The sequence below is a fragment of the Centroberyx affinis genome, unplaced genomic scaffold (assembly GCF_046629955.1).
Source record: "Centroberyx affinis isolate AG114_WGS23_722 - 3 ecotype Tasmania unplaced genomic scaffold, CSIRO-AGI_Caff_v1 ptg002510l_1, whole genome shotgun sequence".
NCBI lineage: Eukaryota > Metazoa > Chordata > Actinopteri > Beryciformes > Berycidae > Centroberyx > Centroberyx affinis.
The window spans coordinates 15,755-43,413 of NW_027280732.1; the positions used below are offsets into that span (position 1 = coordinate 15,755).

Sequence of the window (27,659 nt, forward strand, 5' to 3'; positions counted from 1 at the left end):
ACTCTACTACTACTTCTACTACTATCATCATTTGTGCTCCTGGGTAAACCCATTAATGCAGCCTAATGCTCATCCATGCTTGTGGATGTACTGGAGGGTCAATGATAAGTTTATTCAGCACACAAAACGGTCATAGTAGCAATATTAACTTAAACCTGAGACGTACTCACTAGTGGTGGGTAAATGTTTCATCCTCCATGGGACCCCAGACAGCAGCAGTAGGCAGAGGCTGCTTGAACCTTTGATTTGTTTGCCTTATTTGCACATTTAGCAATTCTACTCAATTATCTGCATGTGTTCATTTGGCCAGTCTTTGTAAATACCTTGCATCATGGCGCCGATGTTCGTAGATTCGGGCCTAAATGTGCTGAAGTTTATTCAAACTATTATGCAAACCTGCATTTTGTAAAACTGTCACGTTTTGCTGGTTGAGGGTAATCACACCACCCACTACAATAAATCTTCAAAGCTCTGAATTCCACTGTCTTCCACTTGCATTGTTTCCATATTGGATGTTTGATGCACACACACACACACATTTGTCTTCAAAAAAGAACAGTGCACAAAATGGAGCTTCATTTGGGACAACTTTATTATGATATTGCCAAAGCTGTACATATTCTATAAATAATTTTTCAAATACTGAAATACTTACACCTGGCATCTCATTTCATTTATTCCCTCTGTTTACAGCAGCAGGCTAGTGACAGGGATGGGCTTAATAATCCAGTTTAAAAATGTCTTTAACTCAAGCAGAAAGCGCTGTATCCCATTCCCAAACCAATTTGGGTTAGGGTTAGACTCAATGAGACGCTTCTTCTCATTGAGTTCTCTTCTATTTACACCCATGTGTGGTGCTATTCATTAATGTAACAACTAAAATAACAGCATCTTGTGAACATCCTACTGATTATTTCCTCTGCACAGTTTAATTACTAAAAATAAAAGCCATGTCAACAACAAAATAAAACATCTTCCAGTGATATAGCTGTATTGATATATTGCTGATCTGGAGAAACAAACAGTTCACTACATGAATGCACATGCACGCACAAACCCACACACACTCACACCGTGAAAGTTAATGGGTCAGCGATGGGACCAGAGTCAACAGTTCTTTACTATTACAGTACAGACACAACATTAAGACTTGATGCATCTCCTCATGGACGAAACAACTACAGCAGGGCTTGACGGCAGTAGGCTTACACGTTTATAAGACAAACTCCAAACACAGTCATGTCACACTTAAGTCATCATATTCACTTCAATCAATATGTACTGTAGAAAAAAAATGTCGTCCTTTCTTACATTCTTCACTCTGAAAGCCAGTGAGACAGTAACTTGTTAAAACCTGGCTCTGGCAATGGCTAACTACGAAGTATTGCACATCTAGCGAATAAACAGTTTGTAACATTTTATTCTGAGAAATGTACAGCATATATATATATTAAATAAATACTATATATAGAAATATATATATAATATTTATTTTTTTATCCTTATAATAACATGCAATTGATAACAGCAGACCACAGACAAGAAATTTTACAGTAGAACTAGAACAGTAATTTAGCCTCACAGGGCAAGCTAGGGCAAGAGAACACATCTTAGACCACTCACAGTATTTTAGGGTTCAAAACGACGAAACCCTCAAGAAGCGTTTACATGCGGTGCTCCGGTGCAGTGTACAGTAGCGTTTTCAGAACGGGACACCCGGCACTACAAGAGGCTCTTCTAAATGTTTCACCAGTTTTAAACTTGGACAGACTGGAATTTTACAGTAGCACGTAGCACAGAATAACTCACACAGTCGTACGGAGTGGGGCGGAGGGCGAAAGCTACTCTGTAGTGAATCTCAAGGCTGTGCGTGGGACCTGCACGCACTTTGGGCCTCATGACCGTCCCTCACGTCTCCTATCGCTTAAAAACAGTTGGGTCTTGGCAGCGGGAACAATAGAGGACCACACTTTTCACGAAGGAGAAGAGATCAGGGGGACTCATTTCTCCCCGGTTAAGGAGCAGGTAAACACATAGCTAGCCGGTATGGTCGTTAGGACGGCGGCGGTGAGGGTTTGGGAGTATTTACACGATAACCACAGACCAGGGTCAAATACATCTACACACAGGGGTCTAGAGAGGGGCTTTTCTTACGCTGTACATACAGGATAAAGGAGCAAAAGTTGTGTGCTTAGAATAAAGTTAGGGATTGTCAGAAGTCTAAAGGTTACAGAACTGAGATGCCATTGCAAGTAGAGAGGCACACCGAGGGCGGAGGGCGGAGGGCGGGGGGTGGGGGTGGGGGGTGAGGGTGCGTCGGGGGCGTCGACTAGCTGGGAAGGGGTCTCGGCGACAGAAGCTTGGGCTTGCCTTCCGCCTCCTTCCCCTTCACTGCCGCCACGTAGGAGAAAAGGCAGAGGACCGAGTAACAGATCTGATGTGCCTGTGGAAGGAAAAGATGACCATGAGGAGAGAAGTCTCGGCCCAGTTCCACATGTGTAACGTTACGGCTGTGTAAGTTACTGTAAAAAAAACCCAAAAAAAACACATGGAACCAAGCTAGAAGAGGGGTTATGTTTGGTCATCTAGCTTTTGTATGTTTGACCCAGTCTCCAACAGAGCAGTTTGTATACTTCATGTGTTCTTGTCACTGGAATTTCAAGAGTGCCAAAATGCCGAGTCATTAAGTTGTCCATAGTTGGCACTAAATTGATGGCCAATGCAAGGTCTTTTAGCCATTTCTCGGTACTGTAACCTAGTGTATTAGCACCAGTCAATACTCACAATAGGAGTGATTTTGGAGTGTTGACATGACTGATTTTTTTTTTTTTTTTTTTTTTAAAAGGACAACACTGACTTTTGGGGAATTTGGCCCATTGGTCACCTTACCCAATATCTGACGAGAGGATTGGCGCCAAAATCATCTCTGTGTCTCCGGTAGATAGCTCTGTTCAGTGTGCATGCTAGCGCTTTAGCATACAATATGTTTGGATAACGCTAGTTGCCTACGATTACTAAAGTATGAGGATAAACCTTATATTAATCCAAAATTTGGTTGGCCTGTAGATTTGTAACTTCTGAAAACAAAATCTCAATCTTCATCATTAGTGAAGTGTGATATAATTCAACAAGGCAAACACTTTAGCTGTCTTGCTAACTTTGCTCACTTCCTGTGTAAACAAAACAAGTTACACTCAAAGTCTCTTGGTAAGAGAATGCTTGTGCCATCTTTTGAAAGTAGTTCTAAAGTTCGCTTTCGTTTTTTGTCTCTGTTACCAATCCCCTAAAAATGGCAGGTCCAGCCAGAGCTGCTACAAGTTCTTATTTTCTCACTCTAAGTATAATGCTAGTCGGCTATGACTGCTTATCGTACTGTATGCTAAAGTGTTAACATGCGCATTAAACACAGCTATCTACTCAGAGATGATTTTGGTGCCAATCCTCTCGTCACATATTGGGTAAGATGACCAATGGGTCAAACTCATAAAAAGTCGGAGCAGTCCTTTAATCAGAATACAGAGGCAGGCAAAAGGCCTCTCTAGAGACTAAACTCGCAATTTTTCAAATAAAGTGTTGAGTGCTTCCCTGGAGATTGGGCCTTCAGTTTTCAAACTTAATATCATGGATGATTTTCCAAAAGGGAATTGAATCAGAGCGTACCTCCAAAGTGGCGTCTGCCATGCATTTCAGATGCAAATGTCAAATATTCTGAGGCACATTTCTGCTGTGCACACCTGGTGACTATTACATGCCCTGGCATAGCATTTACTCTGACAGAGGAACAGATAACTCACCATGGGGGTCTTGTACTTGTGGATCACCACTTCTTTAGTTTCAGGAACTATGCCGGTGCAAGAGACAAAACAAAGAATTCAAAGGCAGTAGGAACCCCAACGAGTTAATGTTTGAGAGCAAGGGGTTGCAGGGGTGTTTATGTAATGCACTTTCACATTACAACAAGGTGCAAAATGAGCTGTGGGCCAAGAGAGTCCACAACAACAGTCAGCATTGCATTTAGCATCAGAGTAGAAGATCAGAGAGGAGGATGGGGCCAACGGTGGCTCTTCTTCTTTGGGGTTCGTATCATGAGCTTTCACAAGCTTTAAATAGAGTCAATCTACTATAGCCTGCCCAAATACAATAGCTAATGAACAGGTTCAACTGTTTATATATGAAAAACAATTTAAATCTGAACAGCAGGTGATTGTTGGTGAGAGGGACATTCGTGGCCCACAGAAAGGGACAAATAAAAACACAAATGGCTTGAAAGTACGTAACAAGAGACTGCACATGTTGTGGAGTTTCAAATACAGATAACAAAAAACAAGGGGAAAAAATAAATAATAAGGACAATCCCTCACCCTTCCCCCCCAATGAACTGAAAGGTTAAAGACATCACAGAAAAGCAGCTAAAAGAGGCCCAAATCCTTTGACCAAGGACCATGTCACTGTCCATAGGACAGATTGACTTTTCATTAGTAACCGTGAACCCATAGCATAGATGAGGGGCTGAGGTCAGGACAGGTGAGGGGGTTGGGAAAGTTTAACTCCTCTGCTCCCCCAAACAGTCCCACCAAAAAGTCCACTTGCTGGGGTACCAAGGCAGACTGTCAAAGCATGAGGAACACGAGAGATGGGGTCTGGGGTGATTTCCAAACAAAGAGCAGGTTATGAAGGAAGCAGAGGAAGACTCAAGCCACATGGTACAGTAAAGAAAGAGTTCTGCAAAAGTAATGGAAGGACTGACGGAGGTATATTCTACAGAGAATAAATTGAATAAGAAAGGAGAAAGGTGACAACACTTTACCTGCTGGAGAATGAAGGTTTTCATAGTGGCAAAGATGAGGGCAACATTACAAAAGCAGCACATAGACACGGCAGTAACCCAGCCTGGCACTGAGATGGATGGGCTAGTCCCGTCGATGTTCCCTAACAAACCTGAACCTCTATGAATCAGATGCAGTAGCTTGTCATATGTGATTTCTTCCTAAGCAATATAAATGGTGCACTAACCTTTCCATACTCTTTCCTATTACAGTCTCAGTACAAACACCACACAGGCTGAGATCAGTAGACACCATTCAACCCAAAATAAGCTACAAAACTAACTTGGCATTGCTTTTTTCTACTTTCCCTATTCAATATGTCTGACTGCAGACCACCTGACCAACCTAGAATCAATTTTCACATGGACCTGAGGTTTTTTTTTAATAAAAAATAATGAAAAATCAAAAGAATAAAGACAGAATTTTTCAGCAACACGAATGAGAACAAATACAGTGAAAAGCACAACAGTGTGAGCTTGAGTTGCTGATTCTCATCTGCTTATTTCCCATCAAATTATGCATATGTACAGTATATACTGTCAGCTTTTAATCATGGTCTTTTTTAAACATGATTGTGGCATGGCTTCTGTGACATACACGGTTGACTTCATGACAAAATGTCCAGGCCCTTTGTCACTGTAGTAGCAGCGAATCATCACCCTTTTAGGACCACTGCTCAAATAGCACAGGGTCACTCAAACAGTAGAGTGCCTCCTCGATAAATATTCCACATGGTTTAATGGGGAAAATATGTGGAAAATTCGCCTGCTAAAAAAAACCCATTTATAACTTGTGTATGGTGGAAGGAGGGTTGAGTTTTTTTGATGTTGCTCTAGGTCAGAGCTGAGACAATGCTGTCCATGAGAGTCACCCATGATGCACTTCTGACTGCACCAGAGCAATGTAGGGCAGAGTTCATCTTCCAACTGAAATCACACTGAGTTACAATGGGGCTGTGTTTCGGTGCTGGCCTAATGAGCATCCAGTGAATACTAGTGAGGAACAAATTCAAAGCAGTTTTGATGCATTAAGAGTTTTGTTGCTGAAGCTTCTCCTCTAATTTGCGTTCATCACCGGCATCCACATAATGATAGAGAGTTTAAAGAGTAACTAAACCCCAAACCCAAATCTGTGAAATCCAATGCTAAAAAGATGAAATTGCCATCTGGTATTGGCTGATCTTTGGTGCCAGGTGATGTCAACAGGTAAACGTAAATCAACACCAAATCATTTTTTATATGTCATGGGCAAGACACAGCCCAAAATTTAAAAAATGTGAAGTACTAAAAAAAAAAAAAAATTCTTTATCTGCCTTGTAGCACTGCCTCGTAGCACCTATGTCCTGTTGGACCAGAACTTAGCTTTATGGCACTTACTCTCGTGGCTCTCTCTCGACTAGATCCTTGCTTGTGTTGTATTAAAATCTCATGTGTACATCGCTTTGGATAAAAGCGTCTGCCAAATGGGAAATTGTAAATTGTGTGTGGGTTTGCTTATGTGTTGGGAAATTTCCACTACTCTCTAAGTCAAATAATTATCTAATTATCACATGGGGAAAAAATTGACCAACAGGGTTCATCATCTAATTGTTTATATTTCTGTCAGCTAGTTGACATGTGACAATGATGGAAACATGGGATCTCTACTTTCTCTTTCCTTTAAAATGGAGTGTTGTAGATGCAATTTCACCTTTACCTGTAAAGGTGTAGTCAGCATTCAAAGGGTTGAATGACGTTTATTCACTATAAGATAATCTGTCTCTATGCCTCAAGAACTGCCACAAGAACTGACATTGTTTTCAACAATGGTAAATTTAAAAAAATTAAAAGCTGACAGTTTCTACTTTTGCCTCATATGCATTTTTGTTGTGAAATTCACACATAAATAGCAAAAGAAACCAAAAAAAAGTAAAGAAGTAGCCTACCTGTCTTCATGCTTGTGCTTTTGACTGCACTGACTTAATATTTCTCTCCACAATCCCGTTTCTCCACTACCAACAAAAGGCTGGGAAAATTTTGCTAGTTTAAAATTTCAACAATCCCACATGACCCAAAGATGCCAATATCCTCTTAAGAATTCATCGCTCACTTTAAATAACTACCGCCATCAGTGGCTTATTGTTCCTTGAGGAGAGCGAGTATCCAATTTACTGAATCCTTATTAGCTCTTGTCAATAATTTCGCCATGAAGCTGAGTTACTGCCGTGCCGAGTACAGGCCTAGAATCAATAGATGGTGTAATTACCAAATTCCTCCAGGACAAAGACTCCCTTCACTGTATTGCACTTTTTAATGTGACTCAGCTCTATGAAAACCTAAAACAAACAAAAAACAAACAAAACAAGACAGAACATTATTAACTCAACAACACTGGCTGAAATTAAACACTTCATATTTAAAATAACCATGTTAAATCTGTTTTATTCAGTATGAAAGGTAAAATAAAACAACTGCACATGGAATGCAAGCTTTTAACTGCTAACAAAAGAAAAAAGCACACTATGGGAAGTTTCCATGATCAAACGCATACATGGGCAGGGGTTAAATGAATAGAAATGCATTGTAAAGTTTGGTCAAAGGATGAGTTGTACATTCAAATTAATTCAAGATGACTTGTTTCATTAGTAAAGTATTATTGGTAAATGGAACTAGTAATTGGAAGATATTTATATTTGGATGTCAACAGCAAAGGTAGCTGGATACCGCAATGTTTCTTTTTTATGCTCAATGATATGTAATATGGCCCATATAATGCATACATGGAATTTCCATATAAAAACGTAGACAAAGACACAAAATTAGATTTGCCATACAGCTACAACAGTAAAAAGAAAAAGAGAGAAAAAGAAAAGGAACCCAATAAAATGTAACCGCTAATAAGCAAACACAGCAGAGGTTGTGTACCTTCCGCTCCTTGCAGGGGGAGAGAGCATGGGAGAGAAATGATTTGGATTATTATCGGACAGAAGAGCACAAACACTCGGCGACACTCCGAGAGGGCACTATCCACAGGAGCCTCGTACGGATTTAAATGAATATCTATGAATAGTTACCAGTGCCAATGAAAACCCGTCACAAGAGAATCAGCCCCAGACTAGAAACTAGGAAAAAGAGGACTAGAGGTTTGACTAGGGTTTTGAGAGCTGGATTCACCTTTCGTTTTCCTGGACTTTATACATCTCAGCCCCCCAGTGCCCTCCATGCCTCCTCCTCCAGCAACAAGGGCTGGCACCAACACCACTTGCTCACACAGCAGAACAGATAGATGAGGCCAGTCGCTGCCGTACAGTAATGTCCACTACCAAGCGGGATGTCACCTCCGACACCATCTCACCGCAACACTGCCCAGGACCGGACCCACCGCTCACTCATTTCACAGCACATTTTCTATTTTAATACAATTTTCATATTCATGGCAACCGGTGCTAGATAAAGCTCCTGCTGAGGGGGTCGGTGAAACTGTTATTGCACAATCAACCATGAAACTATCCATGAAGGCGATATAGGTTGTATGAGCCGATCTGCAAATACCTGTGCTTCATACGATCTAAGAACTGAAGCGTAGCTGCTAATGTAAATCGTTTTCAGTAATGTGGTGAAGTACAATGAGAGGGTCCTATAGCTTCACTGAATTGAGCTTGTATGGCAATCAAGTAACTTTTATAAGTGAGGCACTCTACCCCTTGCAATATGAAGCGAAAAAACTTCAACTTGAGCCAAAGAGGGCCTAAGGTAGCAAAAGCAGAAGCAGCGAGAAAAAGCAGGCAATGGTCATAACAGTGACTGCATGTAGCAACGTCCAACTTCAATTATTTTTGCCGTTGAGAAATCGGTTTAGATGGAGGATGCTTGATGAGGTATGTAGTAGAGCTGAGCAATTAATCGAAATAAAATAAAATCAAACTCCCAATGTAAACCTTAGCCTGCACTAAATTGCTTAAGAGGGAGGGGCGTCCAAATGGATTTTGGAAGGTGTTTTAGAGCTGCAGGTAATCTTTGGTCCATGAATCAAGTACAATATTTGTGAAAACCTTTCATCATACTCAAACTCAGTAAATCCTGCACACTGACATCTATTTTTTTAACAATCACTTTTCTTGAACGATTTTAAACAATTTTAAAGTTCTAAAAAATGTCTGAAAAACTTGCGATGATATGAATCGCAGTTTCAATCGCAGCTGCAATATTCTGTCAAATAATCACAATTAGATTTCCTCTCAATATCTTTCAGCCCTGGTATGTAGTTTTTGAATCTGTTTTGATGCTACAACAGCAGCTAAAACAGAACTGTATAGGTTGACATTACTCTTTGATAACAGCTGCCACCACATCTTTATGTTTTTTTTATGTCCAATATGGACAATATGGTCTATTAACAGTAACAGGACCATGCTAATGACCTTTCAGCATGGTCACTCTTTACACTGTTTTAATATATTATTCAATCACAGCCTCATGTCCTAACCTTGGGAAACATGGACACCAGAACAGGGCCAAGAACCCCAATTGTCACTAATTATGAAGATGTTCAGTAAAACACATGAGTATGTTCAAGGGTCCAAACTTAAAAATGAAAGTTGCTAGAAAATAGCCAATTATTAATGAAAAGTCTTTGCTCAAGGTCTTCTGTCTTACCACTGATGCGTAACACACTCACACACATTAACACTTTTCATTTCCTCCCACATAGATGAACAGAAGGTTTTGGGCACCACGAATATCAACAGAAATTTGTGTGGAAGGATGTGTTCATATTTTCTGAAACACATGCACCCAGACAGACAGACAGACGCACATACACACACACAAAATGAAACTGATTAAAGCAAATCAAAAAAAGCAAAAGCACAAACAGGAATTCTTCCTCTAAGTTCCCTGCTGAAAAACAACAACAACAGAATTCAGTACAAAACTACAGGTATGAAGCATACGCCAATCATAAACATTTTGTCATCAGTCACCTCTAACATTTTTAGTCATTGTAACATTTTTATTTCATGTGGACATTAGAGGAAGAGAGCCACAAGATGAAAGGAAATGATAGAGAGACAAATGGGAAAGACAAGCGGGAGATGGGCGGAGGGAGGTTGAGAAGGGGGTGAACTCATGGCCACAAAGCCATCAGGAGTTAGAGGGATTCTCTTCATGCCCCTGTGTGAGATGTACAGCGCTGTTGTCTGGTGTACTGGCTTCCTACCTGGCTGTGCATGAATTTGAGGTTGATTCCTTCCAGTGTGACCTGCAGCAGTCCGCCTTCGCCAGTTTTCATGTCCTGAACCGGGAACTCTCCGCCCAGCTCCGGACCTGAGGGAAGGAAACATGGGTTAGGAGCTAGGAAGGATACCAAGTCCGCAACTAGCTGCTTTGCTATCTATCTCAATAGTCAAAGTACACACAATTATTACAAAACAAGCAATCAAAATAAGCTGCATTACACACCAGTGGGGATATGAGAAAGAGTGTAGCGATTTTTTAGCTTGTATTTCATTGGGAATTTACATTTTGCGTCACTTCATTGTCAAGTTTGAGAATCCCTAAGGTTGTTTTGAATGATTTTGAAATGAGATGAAAGCTCAAATCTAATTTTCAAAAGTAAAAAAAAAAAAAAAAAAAATTAAGATTGCAGCCACCAAACAATCAGAATTCCCATCAGAAGCAGCGACAGTATACCCATAAACACACACACTTATTCCATACCTGGTTTAATGCTCTGCTGTCTAGCAGCAGCTCTTTCCATACTATCTTTCACACAGTAGTAGAGTTCACGACACTGGAATGCAAAGAGGAAAGCAGTTTGTATTACTGCACTGTATTATTGACGTACCACTAGAGTGGATAAAATTATGGGATGCACAAGGAGAGCGATTCTGACCTTTTTGGTATAGAACTTGTTGAGCTGCGTCTCCTGGCCGTTACGTCTCCAGAGACACAGCACCTTGGTCTTGGGGCAGTAGGTCATGTTGATCAGCTTCTCGTACCACCAGCGCTCGTAAACTGTGCCAATGTTGCTGCGCAGGACTATGCAGTCGTCACAAACCTGTGGAGAAGTTGGTGAGGGAGGATTATTCCTCCAAACACACCACAACAAGCTCGAAAGGGAAACTTTAGGGAAGATTCCAGATATTCTGATATAACATTTCGCGATTTAGTTCCAAGAGCTCTATTTTTAATGAGAGGATGAATTACACATACAGTCAAGCATTTGCATACCTCCATGAAAAAGATGTCGCCTGTGGTGTCAGTGCCAGCATGTACAACAAATGTTTGCTTCTTGATGTGACGGCTCCCACTGGGCCTGATGGACAGCTCACGGCCGTTCTGAAAGATGGCACAGAAGGATGCAGAATTCCTTACCTTCCTTGAATTAAACTAGCCAGTTGAAAAAAACATTTTTGCCAAGGGGACAGATATGTACCGTTTGGGCCAGTTTGTCCAACATCTCGTTGATCTCTTGGCTGTGTGTGAGGCCAACGTGGGACTTCCCCATCAAACGCCTCACTTTCTTCCGGATGTCATTTTTGTTCACCTGAACAAAGAGAAACAAAATCCTTGATGAGCCATGGCAAATCTGGAGGAAAACAATCAAAAAGGGCATAGGTCCATAATCTGACTGTACAAAGATTACAATGACAAAGAGACATACTTTCATCATTAGCATGTAGGCAATCATATTATGCAACAGGGTCGACAGAAGCCTGTCCTCATCGTCCTCCAGACGCTTGCGGTCATGATCTCCTAGTGACAAGTATCTGTATTGAAGCAAATACAACACAGAAAAAGTGAGTTTTAGTAGTTCTAGATGTAGGGCTTGAAATAAGAAAGGCTACTCTGTTAGTTAGAATGATTAGAAAGGCAAACACATGAAACTGAAACCATGTTTAACCTTTCAATCATCTCCTGCGGCCCCTGGTCCATCCCCATGCCCTCCCGCTCCAGCATGACGGCGTCTAAGAAGGCGTCTTCCCAGAACTGGACCTGGTCCCACAGCGTGGAGCGCTCCTTACCTGGAGACATCACACATGTAGCTTATGTCCCAAAACGTGCAGAGACCAACACTTACATCAGCAACACAGCTGATTCATTCAAACACATACTGCAAATTACCATATGCAGTCACAAGCATACAAACCCAGGCCAAAAACTCAATGAGTAATTTAAATGCCTTTCTATAAAAGGCATTTACCTTCAGGGCAACCATAAACAGTATATTACACACACACACAATTTCACACACACATTATGACCAAGAATGGCTTCTGTTGGCTATTTTGAACAGATAAAATGTCATCTCATGGTAAGGGTGGGCAATATGGACAAAATCTCATATCACAGTATTTTCCGATATTATCATAATTCACCATATACACTGCAGTATTTTTCATTTTGCCTTTCTACAGCTAGGCTGCAAGTTACTGAAAAGTTCAACCCCAATGGTAACAGTTCAGTAATCCATTTGCAGCCTTTAAAGGAAATAAAAGCCAACAAGAAAAAAAAAAGTTAGAAAATCAGTAAAACTTAAATAACATCAGGATTGTCAAAACAGGTTTTCAGACCTATTTTATTAATTCTAGTCTCAAAAGGTAAACAAGCGCCGCATAGCTTTTGGTCTACTTGTCTCCTGAAACCTTAATTTCAATTGTTTCGATAGGACCCATCCTCTGCTAGACCTCTTGTATTTCTTTCTCAAATGACTTGTCTAGCAGTGAGTGATGCTGCCTTCAAGTGCTGCTCTTCAGAAGCTCCTTCTTCCAAGTTCAAAAGTTTTGATTATAACTTGATAAACTTTCAAGTGCCTTTGGTTGGAAATAACAAATCTGACGCTGTAACAAAAAGTAGTTTTTCTTTTGGTGGCTGCTGCTGCTACTGCTGCTAATTTTTTAAAAACAAAAATGCGTGACAATTAAAAGTAAAAGACAATAGAAATATAATATTAATTATTTTCATAGAATGCCAGCAATAATACAGTAATAAAATGCATCACTTTTAATATCAGTTGTTGGCATGGCTTCCATTATCTCCACCCCCTAAACATCACATCTCGCTAAATCAAGTATAGAAAATCCCAACATTCTCCATTCTTATTAACCACTTCGGTGGGCCATTCATGCACACTCAACTCACAATTATGATATTTCCCACAGCACTTGAAGGCAACATGCACTCAAAGAAGATACTGAACCACACAACGTTAAGCTTTCAGGTTAAATGGAAAGTTACGCAGGAATTGGGTGAAACAGAGGGTGAAAGCAGCAAATGTTAACAGCTATAGCAAAAGTAATGAATGAAAATTACACATGGATTGTAGACTATTACATCATGAAGTCCATGATCATGACAAAAAATTTTAACCGGTGACAATGTAAGATTTTCATATCGCCCACCCCTATCTCATGCTAACAAACACAGGGGGAAGGAGAGAGAGAGAGAGAGAGAGAGAGAGAGAGAGAGAGAGAGAGAGAGAGAGAGAGAGAGAGAGGTGGAATTCAGTGAATAAAAGCAAAAAGCACATCCATCACATCAAAGGCCAAACACAGACAGGAGAGCTAGCCCGGGTGAACAATGGGTGCACCCCACACACATAAGAAAAAGGGCAAAGGCGAAAGATTAGCCCTACTTAGAGAAAAGGTTTCCATGGCAGCATCCTCTAGTTGATCCCAAACGGAGCTCTTATCACGCCCTGGAAGAAATTCCCAGGAGGCGCAGCAGGAGAGAAGAGGAGTACGAGAGCGGAGGGGGGTTAGGCCAAGAGGTGAGGAGGTTAATGGCAAAAACAAGAGAGAGAGAGCGAGCGAGCGAGACCACACCGTGGGAACGAGAGCGAGGACAAACAAAGATGACCCAGGCTCATTTACTCACCACTTCATAGCCTATAGCTTGCCAATAAGCTTAGAATTACATTTCCCCAAAAAAATTAGTACGTTAGCACAATCAAGTAGATGAGCAATAATCCGTTTACTGTGACTTGTGATTGTGGGGGTGAGGCTGTAAACGTTTCTGTTGAAATGTCATATGTCATTTATTTCCGGTTTGCTTTCACATGTGATATTTAGAGATTTAGATTTAACTTAAGGTTTGGTGTTGAGTTAAATTTAGTTTATTTGCACAGTCATAAAACATACAAGTAAACATACAAGTGATTAAAAGATAATCTTCAGTGGTGGCAATCACAACACACCGAATTCTTCTACACAGTTTTTCAAGAGTAGAAAATGAAAAGTAATCCTGCACTATCAATATGACTGTTTCCTGTTTATAACATGAGTATAATGTTAACTATATAAAGTGCAACATACCTAGCAGGCCTTCACAAAGGTAGATCCTCATACTGATGTCCTCCAGGGGCTGGGCAGGCGGCCCCTTCACCACAGCCGGTGCAGGTTCTTTTGCACCTGGTTTCAGCTTGTGGGTCTTTCCCTGTGGAAAGAGGAGAAGCTTGTGTTTTCAAACTGATTGCTAGTGCCATAATCAAAACTGTTACAGAAAACAAAGAAACATTTCTCACGATTGACTTAAGCAGTTCTTGCAGTTGCAGTATCACTTTTAACAAATAAAAGCCCTTTGGCCCTACACACAACAGAATTGATATAGAAACAGTGGCCAACTTTATTAATATTTCCACATGTAAAAGGTTGAAAGTTGATAAAATACCGTGCTACTATTTACTTAAAACACAAAATATGCAGGCCAACTGTTTCCAAAGACTCATTATAATCAATTTCTTGTGGGAAGGAGTTTGATAGTGTATATTTAAAAAGCTCTCTCTCTTTATTTTTCTTGATAAATGAGGCCCAATCTTTTGTTTTTAAAGCAATAATTGCAGACAGGCGAAAATATGATGAAAAATTTGCCTGAGGAGACATTTTATCATCTGCTTTGTTGGAGTCTGTATGTGTACAAAGCATAATTTTCAGACGAGCTTCTCATATCCAACACATACAAGTGAATAGAGTGAGGAAAGATTGCCTGAATACCAGTGGTAACTAGAGATTTTTTATTAAAGATTCCTGAGGGGAAATTCTCTTTTCCCTTCTCCCTCCACAGGGAGGTCAGAGGTCAGGGTCAAGTATCTGACAGCGCCACTGGAGCTGGTATGGGTTCAGTGTCTCACTCAAAGACACTTCAGCAGGGTGGATGCTTGCTGTCACAGGGGCTCGAACCCGGCATTCCAGCTGAAGGCCAGTATCTCTATTCACTATGCCAACCTGACGTTTAAGACAGCTAAATCGAGAGTTGAATATTCTACATTTCACTTCAAATGACTGGTAAACTTACAAACACCGCGCTGGTGGCCGGGTTGGTCTCGATCTCGCTGTCGGACAGCGTTCCCCTGGACTGGGCGAGATGAGGCGCCACCCGCCCACCGAGGCCGTCTCCCGCTGTGCTGCTCAGGTCGCTGTCAGCTCCGAGGGTTTCTCCAGAGCTATTGCTGATCTAAAACAAGTCAGATATCCAGGTGTAAGAGCAATATATAAATGGAGATGTGTATTAGGGTCACTACCAGTCAAAAGTTTGGTCACACCTGATTGAATGTACTATTGTGTTTCATTACCTTAAAGCCATTTTGATCTAAAGGCTTATGCTTCAATGCTTGAAATTTGTTTTTTCAACAAATATAAACAGTTAAGTTGATGCCTATGTATGAATTTCTTTCCAAAGCCTTTGTCTTTCCATCAAGGCAAAGGGCAGCTACTTTAAAGAATCTAAAATATAAGATCGTTTTGATTTGTTTAACACAACATTTGTTTTTTTGGTCACTGCATAATTCTATTTATATTATTTCATAGTTTTGATGTCTTTACTATTATTCTAAAATGTGAAAAATAGTAAAAATAAAGAAAAATGTGTGTCAAAACTTTTGCCTGGCAGTGTATAAATGCACCTTTTAATATTCATGTTCATGGTCACACATTCTATGCACAAAAATCTGTTTATGCTACTGTTTTCAACTGCAATAACATGCAATAATCCATAACCTAATTATAGTAATACTAATTGTGGTCCTCAAATGGAAGGTGCTATCAATGATTTGTGCAGAACAGACACACTGCTAATGATAAGCTAAACCTGCCACCCTCATTTTTTTACTTTTCTTTTATTTTTGTTAGAGATATTGGAGGAAAGGAACCGAAAGTATGAAATTAAAATGCTGCAGGCCAAAAATACGGCCCTGGAATCTTAAGAGTTTCTGTTGTAAAGTACTATGGAGTTGGAACAGATAAGAGTGAAGTGTATAATCTCTGTGTTGGTCGTGCCCTACCACTGTGCTGGCCTCCGAGTCCTGGCTGGTGCTCCTCGTCAGGATTGGCGGCTCAGAGCTCGTTACGGACTCTGTGTCACTCTTCTGCAAAGCCAGAGAGAGAACAAAAAAAAACAGAAAAAGGGTTCAGTGCCAAACTGAACAGTAGAGTCAAGACAGTAAATCAGCTACTGGGCTTCTGGTAGCTTTAATCTTTGCTTCAAAGGTTTACTCATTCTAATCACAGTTTATGTTTCTATGGCGCTGTGCAGGGCAGACATTTGTAGGAACAAACCTGAGATCCAGACGTGACACTGAGGCCACTGTCAGCACTGATCTGTGATTTCTTCTCCTCTGTGTCAGTCAACTCTGGACGCTGCTGCTTTGCTCCTTCTGACCCTGTGGGACAGACACAATTATCAGCATGTTGTCATGAACACTTCCATACTGAACTCTTACCTTACTGTGCGCCGCACGACTCAGAAGCCACCACAGTACAACACTGATGCTGCCCAAGCCTCTACATTAACACTTACAGTTGTGACAAAGCAAAAAATCTGTAAAAGCAAGTAATTTAATCTGTCTTTTCATGAAATAGACTAAAGAGCTTAAAATGCTTCTAGCTAAAAATTCAAGATGAACAAAAGTTAATATAAAGAGGTAAGAAAACCTGTTCTATTTCATGTCTACACAACTCTGTATATAATACTTTACTTGTGCAAAACTTAATACTAATACATAACTATAATACAATAACTAATACATAAAGTAACCTTCAGAGAGCACATAGAGAAGTGACAAAGGGGCAAGCAGAGAGTGCGATAAAATTGGGAACAAATTACAGATGAAAACAAAACTGCAAGAGCGCGACAGTAAATCTGAGTTAATGTTGCAAATGTGGCCCAAGTTACACAAAAAAGACAAACAGACACAGGCAGTTAGGCATGCAGACAAACTGATGGACAGTAAAGATAAGGAGACCTTTTCTGTTTGTCATCTGTGCTTTTTTTGTATTTCTCCTTTTTGTCACTTATCACCTGCAGTGGTGTAGATATGGTGGCTTGGCGGATGCTGAAGCCCCTTCTTAATTTTCAGTTCTTTGCAGCACTTAATATTTTGCAAACAATTCTAATGAAAGCTTAAATATGCCAGCAAACTCTGGAATATTGGCTGTAAATGCACCATTTACAGCATGTCACTTGAAACTGGAAAAAATACGGTTAAAGAGCAGGACAGGGAAGTTATTCCTTGCTGTTCATCTTGATGCATGGTCTCAAGAGGAAAAAACCCTGGAAAAAAAACATACGTGTTGCTTGAACCAATAACTATAGCATGGGGGTACCCAAACTTTTTAATGTCAAGGACCCCCAACAGATGTGCAGTAGGCAACAGACCCCAAGATTCTGTGCCAGATAGCGACATCTGAGAACATTTTTGCTACATTTGATATTGTACAGAATTACATAACTGCCTATAGTGTAGGTGGAGAGATAAAAGTGGAGAGGATAAAACATATCAGAATCATTCCTTACACAGTACCTTCCCACACATGTGTTAGTTTCTAGGTTTCTGGATCCCATTTTGGAAACCACTGGTATTCCAGATGCCACCACATTCCTAGACATTGCTCAGGTTGCAGCCACAAAAAGTGGGTAGGGTAAGCCCATTTTTTGGCAATTAATTTAACAAAGTTGAGTAAAACTGGCATATAGTAATGTCCTGCAATTTTCTGCTAGAAGACTCCACTGCAAACTGTCATTTGCAGTGGAGAAAACACGCCAGGTTTGGTTGCCATCTCAAGTCTGGATAAAAATAAGACAGGAATTGCTGTTTAGGTATGGAACTAAAACGAGGAACAAACAACTTCTCTCAGCCCTATATCAGGGAGAAATGCCTGGATCCTTCTTGTCATATAGCAAATCAAATACCACTACAGAATTGCAACGCCACCTCAATCCTGCATGTCATAAATCTCATGTCATGTCCAGTTAGTACAAAACAATTTAGAACCAACATGAGAAAATCTCCAATTCCCATTTTAAGCCAATGAACGTTTTTGTACGAACTGAAAATAACCTAATCATAATCTTATACATTTCATATCAAAATGTTATATACTTTATATACTTTTATATACTTCTTTAAATATTTGATCCATTCTGACATGCTTATCACTAGATTAAGTCCTTTGCATTTATTTATGTATAAAAACACTGGTGGGTTTGAAAAGGTGGAGAGAAAGGGGTGGAAACGTCAACAGCTGGCATTTAAGCAATACCCCAATCTTTTTTTGGTGTGTGAAAAGTCTCTTACTCTGTGGTTTTTCCATAGCTTTTTTATCCTGGTGCTTGCTCCACAATTCTACCCAAGATGCATTGCAAGCAAGGAGAGAAAGACAGAGAGAGAGTCAGAGAGCTGGTTGAGTAGGCATGTATGGTGGATGAGCATTACAAAATCATAACAAAAACAAAATAAGCATTGGAAATCTGTCATTACTGAATGAAGATGTTTTGTAATGCTTGCATGTAGCCGTGTTTCAATCTGGGCAAAATGAACTGGTGTTTGCTTGTCAAGTTGGATCCACTGCGAGCAACAGCTACTAAGGTAACATTACAACACATCCAAAGCTCTTGGCCCACAGTCCTGGAGAGCCACACCATGATGTCAGAGTGAGGTTGGCTCTGACCACAGGATAGTTCTCACTGATTGTGTTCGTCTGGCTCTCCAGAACAAGGGTGTGAGAGATGGCATCTTCTGAAAAGAGCATGGGATGGGGGTGAGAGGCCGATTAGCCAGCAGGTGGAATGGAGCAGTTGCAGAAGCCGGGGTGCAAGTCTCAAAACATTCTGTAGAATTGAAGGTGCATCTTCTAAAAGGGCGAGAGGGGTGAGGGTAGGAAAGGGTATCATGAGGGTGGTTGACTGAACCTGTCCCCTGTATACAGACCCAGACCAATTCTTGAAAAATAAGAGTAGCAGAAGGATTTCCAAGGATTTTCCCCAAGTTAGTGGGATCTTTGGCAGCCAATAGAAACCAGGCAACTTTGTTGCGGTGAAATTTGCCACTTTACTGGGACTGTTTACTGGGGAGTGATGCTTCCACCCTCCATGCTGAGAGCCAAGGGAGCTGCCATTTCTACAGCACGCCTCGCAGAAACCTGCAGTAAAGGTACAGACGAGCACCGATTCTCTGTCGATGCACATACCTCCGGTCTCCCTCGGCCAGTACTGCAGATTTAGGTATTGGAAGACAAAAACAAAAACATGCATCCAAGGTGCTAAGAGGCAAACAACGGAACTCCAGAGGAGGAAGAGGCAAACAGGGGCACAGATGTTTAAGCAAGGGGACACAAACACACGCAATCCAGGCTGGAGGACAGGCTAATATTCCAGACACTTCCACACTTCTCTAGGAACCTACAGGGGGCAACATTTTAACCAGATTTGAAATTTTGAATTTAGATAGTTATTTTAAATTGCTGAACGGAAACCACTACCAAACGTGGAAAAAGCACCTAAGTGTGTGGTGAATAAACACAGGATTATATTTTCACCACATTACCGATGCTAACAAAATAATTTTTGCAGAAAGCCCACTGAGTGAATATCACCAGCATTTCAGTCAAAGTGTGTGGAATATTACAAAACCTGCAAGAGTCTCTCTAGGACAAGTGGAAGGAGCTTTCTCTTAAATGGTGGGAGATAAGGGAGGGTACTGAGGTTGATGAGCTTGTTGGGGCAGGGTGAGGGATCTCACAGCGCACATGCAACCGGGGCTGGAGTGGTGTACACACCAATCGAGGCAATAAAGTTCTCCTCGTTCAGACTCCGGGTATCGAAATGGCGGGCTCCTTTGCCCGACGTGTGGTGTGGCAACTGCAGGTGAGGTACATGCAGAAGGCCTTGAGGTCTGGCAGTCTCCATACGCCCAGAAGGACTCTCTTTACTCCCTGGGCTGCCAGCACTGTCTGTGGGGCTTCGCTTGCGTTTTTCTGGGTCTACCAAGGCACCAAAAGTAAGGGGCCAAAAGAAAGAGTTCATCAAAATTAGAGAAAAGGAAAAAAAGAGAAGTTGAGGTAGGTTTCAATTGAGAGAGCAGGGAGAGTGGTGGAGGAAAGAGGGAAAACAGTGATGAATTCTCAAGAGTTTTACAATTACAGCACATCAAGATGAGCAAAAAAAACATTTGTTGTGGTTTTGTGATAGTCAACCTCTAGCATGCTAAAGCTTAAAGCTTAATCAAGTGCAAATATATGGAAAAGATGTTAGTAGAGCAGGTCCACTGCAGTTGTTTTTCAACACAAATAGTTTCAACACTTGACAAAAAGAGTTGCCAAAATTAAAAATGTTCCATTTCATATAGATCATAGAATCCAACATTTCATTTTCGCATACCTGCACAACATTTATGGAACTTTCTGAATATTACCTTTGGTTTGATAATGGGTGCGTGCTATTTCCAATAAGCTGAAGACGCTGGCCATGCCTCCAAGGCCTGCGTTAGTGTAAGAGTGCTCCAGGCTGGAAACTGTGCACTTCAAGATGTCCAACATGCCCTTGTACACTTTTCTGCTCACCTCCTGGTAACAAAACATATAAACAAGGGTTGTAGTGGTTTCAAGCAATGAAAAAAATACAAAGAACACTGTGGGCCCTATTTTCATGAATCAAGCAACAGGTGCCTACACTGGCACAAGCTCTTGGCGTGAGCGCACTCAGGTGTGGCCGATGGAGTTTTGGTCATTTGTAACCACAGGCGCTAAAGAAGTGGTGGTGCACGTGTGGTGCAGTTGTTAAAGGGGTTGGATCAGTCAGTGTGGTATGGAATGGTGTCAATGTCAAGGCCAATCGAATCAGCTCCTCTCATCCCCTTTAAAAGCAGTGTGCTCACTGCCACAGCACACTGACAGCTTCGTAATGGATGAGGACAGTCTAGACCGGCTTCTCCCAAGAGGAAACTGATGCCCTTGTCCGGGAGGCGCAGAGTCATAAGAAGCGAATATGCGGCACCTCAAATATTCCACCAAGGGCAGATAATGTTCCTTTTTAAGTTGATTTTTAAGTTGAATTAACTTTTCTAGAGATACTGAAATCTATGTCACCATATTTTCTGTGTCTAACATTGCTAGTTTTATGTTGGAAGACAATGATTCACACAATAACCATATGTGCATATCCAACGAACTTTGTAGTTTTTGCTGTAGTTTCCATTATTTTGCCGATTGCGTGCCGTTTTTTTCTTTAAGTGATTTGAAAGTTGGTATTCATTTAGTCATTGGTTGAACAACTTATATCAAAGTTAAAAAGGCAAACATAACATATATAACAGGCACAGATCCTGTACAAACCCACGGCACGTGTGCTCAATTCTATGCACTGACGCACTGCGACACGGTTAAATTACCTAATTCCACTAACATTAATGAAATACTGTACCACAAGGTAACGTTACCTACCGTTAAAGTTTGTAGGGCAGCGAAGACGAGTTACTGTCTGCAAATCCCCGTTACTAACTGTGGAATGTTAAGTTTCACTTTTGTTTTCACATCGGGAGACTCCGTGGATTGAGTTCAATGCTGCTGGTCTGCTGTCTGTACATCTCCAAATTACAGACATGATGTCATGCGCATCAGGTGCATTAGAGATAGATTTAGATCCATTTATATATAGTGACCAACTTTTGATTTGATTTTGTGCCTCTGTACGGGAAACACTGCATCTCAGTCAAAAATGCCCTCTAGAGGCCATCTGACAAAGCGCATCATCTCACTTAGCGTTACGTGACTGACTGACTGACTGACTGACTGACTGACCTAAATTTGCCTCATGATGCCCTCGGCTGTGCCGTGGAAAAAGAGGGTTTTGTCATTTCGGGTCAGACATGGTCTGAGTAGGCGGAGATGCAAGCATAATTTTTTATACCACAAATTGCAATGCGGCACCCGCAAATGTATTTGTACGAACACAAGAGGAGAGACATTACAAATGCACAACATTGATATTGGTTAGAGATTTAGCAACTACGTATATAATGGTATTTTAGTCATCAAGCTGTATTTTTAGGCAATCATATTGTGGCATATCACTTTCACGATGGGAAAAAAGGAGCATCTCACCACATCACGTATGATCTCCTGTCTGGCGTCTTCCTCCGACTGGACGGCTCTGTTAAGCTTACTCAGCACGAAGACACGCAGCTGCTCATTTTCAAGCAGGCGACGCACTTTTTTCATATTGAGCCAGCCAACTCCCTGGCCCTCCAGAACACTCTGCACTACCTCCTTCAAGAACTGCTGGTTCTCACTGTATCAAAAAACCAAAAAAAAAACCCAACACATTGTTTCAGTCATATTCAGCAGATACCAGCAAGAAATCTAACACCAATCTGGTACCAACTATTGTCTGACTGTCTATGTTTGTACCTTTTCAACCTAACATAGTATAATGGACTGTAATGCATGTCATGACAAGATGTTATAAACTGCATGGTGCAAGATAGAAGTTGCACATTTGAAGAAATCCATTACCTAGTGTTGTTGACACGACCCTGAGGAGAGGGAGATTCTCTCTTCACCGTTGGACTGTGCTTGATAACCGAAGACTTCTGGTCCACTAGTGCCCTTGGTGCACGTGCGCCTGGGGGAGTGCCAAAACAATGAGGTGTCTGGACGCATCATAGAGCAAACCAAGATAATAAAACACAAACTGCACACTAGACAGGAGAGCACTTGGTAAAAGTGGATTGGACACACACAGCACCACTGTAAACCAGAAAGGGTAATGGCTTTTTACACTAGACTGTTGCAAAAGCTACCACATCAAATACAAAACAGAGAAATTAAACTTATCACATTGTGAAAAGGACACACATACCTAGTAATCTACTGTTGCAGAGATACAAACTAATAGCACTGCTAGGGTCTATTACTAATACAATAGAGGTGAAGGACAGATCAAACAGGGACATGGCGCACACACACACGCACGCACACACACACACACACACACACACACAGGAGTCCAAATGGCGCCGTTGGTGGTGGCATCACACATTGCCAGTGTACACATGTGAGTTCAGATTGAGGATAGTCTGCATAGCAACTACATCAGTGATATCATGCACAAAAGAAAATAAAGAGATGAGTGAATGACAAGACAAAGTCAGAGTACACAAGCTGTACTATAATGTCAATAGTCCCACCGCTGTGAGATATTCTGTGCATCTGTGAGTACCACTTATAGAGGTTGGGCCCATGATGATTTCAATATCAAGATATCAAGGTAGCTAATCATTCATGGTGCAAGTCCAACTTGACATGACACAATATGACTGGACAAAAAATGTAAAATCCTAGCACTACCATGGATACTACAGCCTACGCTGTATGAATTCCAGAATGAGGAATACTAATACTAAAAGGATTAACATAACAGTAGGCCACATATGTAGCCTAGGTTCCGTGAGGTCAGGGAACACCTAAAACACTAGGTATGGGAAGCGTGCCTTCACAGACCCCATATTCTTTCCACAATCATTTCCAACGATTCGTATGAACACTTAAGGAAGTCCAGCTTATGCAACTCTATGAGTGGGAATTCGTTTTCTTGACATACATGAAAATCCTGGAGACTTGAAATGAAATACAAGCACTGAAGTGCTACATTTTCTCGCCAGTTTGCTAGGAGAACCAGATTATCCAAGTGATCTTTGGTTCTTCTGCCTTACGCTGTGATGAGTGGTAGAGTGCATTTAGAGAGCCCAAACAAGCAAAGGCAAATCAAAGGGTGTAACCCCTCCTCATCAAGCTGCAAGATCAACCCAGAGTTCCTCCATTTTGGCACTTGCTGATGGTTGCTGGGAAAGAAGAGAGAGTTCTTCTGATCTGACAGTTGTGACAGGCAGGTTTATCATCACATTTATGGGACAGAGGGGATCTCTTTGTTTATTATTACTTCCTGGCATGTCATGCGGACAACAAATGAGGCATGGTTTACAACACCAAAATTTTTTTATTGCACAAGCAGAATTTATCAGCAGGTTTCTGTTTGAACACAAAGTCACAGACATAGTTGCCAGGATTTCTTTATGACTTATTCTAATTCAGTGATTTCTGTTAAAACACACAGGCTGTGAGAGGCATAAGAGGCTCTTTTAGAGTATGAAAAAAGTTATTGGAGGGAGACAATGGAAATTTTTTGTTTTTTGTCCATCACGAAATCTGAGGCAAAATTGAACTTGTGGTTCTGATTAAGTGTCTGATTGAGAGTTTGTCTATAAGAAACAGAGCTCAGCTACGTAGTTCCCATGGGGTCTCTGGCTGGCGGCGATCATTAATATCTTGTGTTGGGTAGCCTAGGGGCCATAGGCAGGCCCCAGTTACAACATTTGCTTCTTAGGGTGGCTAGAACAGCCTAGAGGTTTTCTGGTTGGTTAAATGGTCCTAGGCCTTAGGGATCAAATTTTTAGTCAACCTGAGTAACAGGAGACATGTAAATCAAAAGTCTGAGCCAGGAAGAGCGTAACTACAACTGCAAGACCAAGTCAGATTGCTAACAAAAGGTAGAAAAAATAAGCAGGCAGTTGCTAATCCAGCCAAGCCACAACAAGAAGCTTGACAGCTCTGCAGCATGCCAAGAGCCATCAACATGAATCTGAAATTGAGCCTGGACTTCCCTGGCCAGGTTGAAATTCGTAATTACAGAATTTGGAGTCAGGACAAGATACTCAGATCAGTGTGTGACTCGATGGGACTCATCTGTCATTGAACTGGCATGCTGGGAACTACATTCTCCAACTCCCTGGTTTTCCCCAGCAATACTTTGACAGGTCTAGTTCATTCATAACGTCTCCTGAAGAGGGAGCTCTTGGTGCCGTTCCATGCCCAGACATTATTTTTGAGGGCATGGGGGCAAGAGAGGAAGACAAGGGTGGCTTCTCTGTTATCACACAATCTCCAAGTGCCGCAACAGCTGCTTCTTCCTCAATGAGCAATGAGCATGAGTAAAAGAAAGACAAGGACTCATTACCCACCACTTTCTTGATGTTTGTTAGGCTGAGGCAGGCCACATAAATAATGGGCTGCAATCAGAGGTGGACTTGTTAAGTGCACACACAGTGCATGTCAACATTTTGCTAATGTTAAAATGTCTGCTTGGTTAGACTTGCTTTTGCAAAGCATACCTACTTATCTTAGCAGCTAACACTAGCATGCAGAAAAATTACAACTACTCCATGAATATGACACCACCAGAGAGAAAATTCACTTCCAGCAACAGAACCCACTCACACTCACAGCTACAGTATCCATGAAGGCACACTTCCAAATTATAACATTTTACAAGAAAACTCACTTATAGGTAATTTACTGTAGAGTGTGTACTCACTTTAATTAAGTATTCTATCCCATATTTTTCAGAGAGGTTATAAAATCCAAGATACCATCACTTGAAATGAAGCCATTACACTTCAGTACTGCTCTATTTATGATACCAACAACTAGCCTAAGTATCTGGAAACTGCAATGAACAGTGACAGCCTGAGGTAAGACAGTGCAGCATTTGTTATTGCTTTATTTTTTCCTGATTCTTTGTAGTATTAAAACATGTTATAAACAACCAAGATGTTTTAGAGTATATGTGATGTCATGCCTTATCTTGCATATTGCAGTTTTGGTTATACATGGCTATTTCACCACCTTTGAAGCCATATCTGCAAGACTAAACAGACTACCTAGGCAGCTAGCGGCTTGACTGGTATTGGTGTAAAAAATTATTTATTGATAGCAAAAGGATTTTACCAGCTGAGGCTCAAAATTAGCATAATTTTAATAACTGCTGCGTGTCAGCTTAACCATGATTGCTGTACGGGCCCAACACCATTTGTACACAGTAGGTGGTGATAGTGAAGTGAAATAATAAAGTTAGTCAGAGGGGCAACAGTCACTATGATTGGTGATATGGTAAGAAGACAGACTCAATGCTCTACTGGATCCTTGATGATACATGTCAGGTGACTGAAATGAGGACAGAGAAAGGAGGATGCTGGGAGATGTAGTTGACTGGCTTGGAGAAGCATGCAGCTCACGCGATAAAAGGGCAGAACCCACCTTCTCCGCTCCCCGGGCCGGCCTCTGTAATTATCTCCATTAGAGAATTTAGCCCAAATACTGCACACAAAACCCAGAATTAGTGCCGCAAAGAAGGTGGACAGAGAGAGGGACACCGGCCCAGACACAACCAGTCTGAACATCAGCCCATAACACCACAGACATGCACACTCAACATGGCGCCAAACAGAGAGAGAACATAAAGTAGGAAATAAAAAGAGTGACAGAGAAAAGTAAAGGACAGACAGAAAGGAGAGAAAGAGACAATATGTATTGATGATGGAATCACCCTAGAATTGTTGAATGAAAGGATTAATGTCATGTCTTTGGCATTGCATTCAACATTTTCCAAACAACAGTACCAGCTGGGAGCTGCATATAGCTGGCACTCGAGTTGCATATCAATAAGTAGCCTGGGCTTTGTCAATAACACTGCGTAAAGCTGGGGTCTCTATAGTACTGTCAGTCCAGTGTACCAGTTCTACACTGAAAATGTAAATCTAGAGCTATGGATGGAGTTGGAGTTGGTCTCTCTAGAATTGGTGCATAGGATAATTCTAGCACCAGACTTTTTGTTCTAAACACATAAATATAGAGAATATACTGTAAGTATGATTCACAATCATAACAGGGCATTAGGTAACTTGTGGTTTTCAAAGTGTCAACATGATTACTGCTAAAATAGTGAGTGACTTCTTAAGGGGAAGGAAACACTAAATGGAGAGCCACCAAACAAGCAAGCAAGGCAAAACACACATTAGAATAGGGAGGCAGGTGGGAAATCAATTCCATTCACTGAGGACAAATCGTTGTCATTCAAAGAAATAAACGTCACTACATGAAAAAAATATTGGTATTGAATGCAGTTAAAAGGAATTGAGCATCCATCTTGCAGTACCGAAGACACCCCATTCCATGAAGATGCCACACCGATAACAGTATGTATGTCACAACTAAGAGATCTGTTGACTATAAATGTGTGCATCATAGCGCATCAAAAAGACTCCCACCAGTCACACAGAGGGGAATGGCAAAGGAACAGAGGGGAGGGCATGGATATACGTGAATGAAAATACAGGTATATCTGCTATCTTAGTCCTAGGCTGAGAAACAGGGTGTAAGATAGGTGTGGGTCATAGAAATATCTAGTTGGAGGGGGCAAAACAAACTATCACACCAGACATAACATACCCGGGCTGTCAGGGTCATCTGAACAACAAAGACAAAACACATCAAAATCAAAAGGAACAGAACATTTTCTATGGCAGCTATTCCACATGGAGTGAAGCTATTGAGTTAACAATACCATGCTTCACCTTTTTTCTCTCTCGATTCGTCCTCACAACATTCACGTGTGGACATTAAAGTGAAAATCTAACCTAAACAGAATTCACATGTTACTCCTGTAATCTTGAACAGTTTCATCACTACTGGCAAACAAGCCTATTCCCAAGATAGAAACCAGGAAATCGCGATGTCATCAAAGATCAAAA

At 41.1% G+C, this 27,659-nt stretch overlaps 1 protein-coding gene across 2 annotated transcripts in view; it reads right to left on the minus strand.

Annotated features, from left to right (window-relative positions):
• Nucleotides 1-2,309: 2,309 nt before the first annotated feature.
• Nucleotides 2,310-27,659, minus strand: part of madd (MAP-kinase activating death domain) — a 53,054-nt gene continuing 27,704 nt past the window's right edge. Inside the window, exons 16-37 of one of the 2 annotated variants that reach the window (XM_071534265.1) lie at nt 26,167-26,226; nt 22,588-22,696; nt 22,177-22,363; nt 20,490-20,640; nt 19,855-20,058; nt 18,375-18,422; nt 16,357-16,454; nt 16,083-16,166; nt 15,098-15,256; nt 14,119-14,239; nt 13,440-13,502; nt 11,709-11,829; nt 11,469-11,574; nt 11,241-11,351; nt 11,036-11,143; nt 10,698-10,862; nt 10,523-10,595; nt 10,023-10,129; nt 7,730-7,738; nt 7,071-7,140; nt 3,795-3,841; nt 2,310-2,443 (exon numbers count right to left, since the gene is read on the minus strand). In XM_071534265.1, the coding sequence (XP_071390366.1) occupies nt 2,330-2,443; nt 3,795-3,841; nt 7,071-7,140; nt 7,730-7,738; nt 10,023-10,129; nt 10,523-10,595; nt 10,698-10,862; nt 11,036-11,143; nt 11,241-11,351; nt 11,469-11,574; nt 11,709-11,829; nt 13,440-13,502; nt 14,119-14,239; nt 15,098-15,256; nt 16,083-16,166; nt 16,357-16,454; nt 18,375-18,422; nt 19,855-20,058; nt 20,490-20,640; nt 22,177-22,363; nt 22,588-22,696; nt 26,167-26,226 (2,315 nt within the window). In that variant the 3' untranslated portion in view covers nt 2,310-2,329. Of the gene's footprint in view, nt 2,444-3,794; nt 3,842-7,070; nt 7,141-7,729; nt 7,739-10,022; nt 10,130-10,522; nt 10,596-10,697; nt 10,863-11,035; nt 11,144-11,240; nt 11,352-11,468; nt 11,575-11,708; nt 11,830-13,439; nt 13,503-14,118; nt 14,240-15,097; nt 15,257-16,082; nt 16,167-16,356; nt 16,461-18,374; nt 18,423-19,854; nt 20,059-20,489; nt 20,641-22,176; nt 22,364-22,587; nt 22,697-26,166; nt 26,227-27,659 lie in introns of both variants that reach the window. The other variant, XM_071534266.1, reaches the window with a different exon arrangement.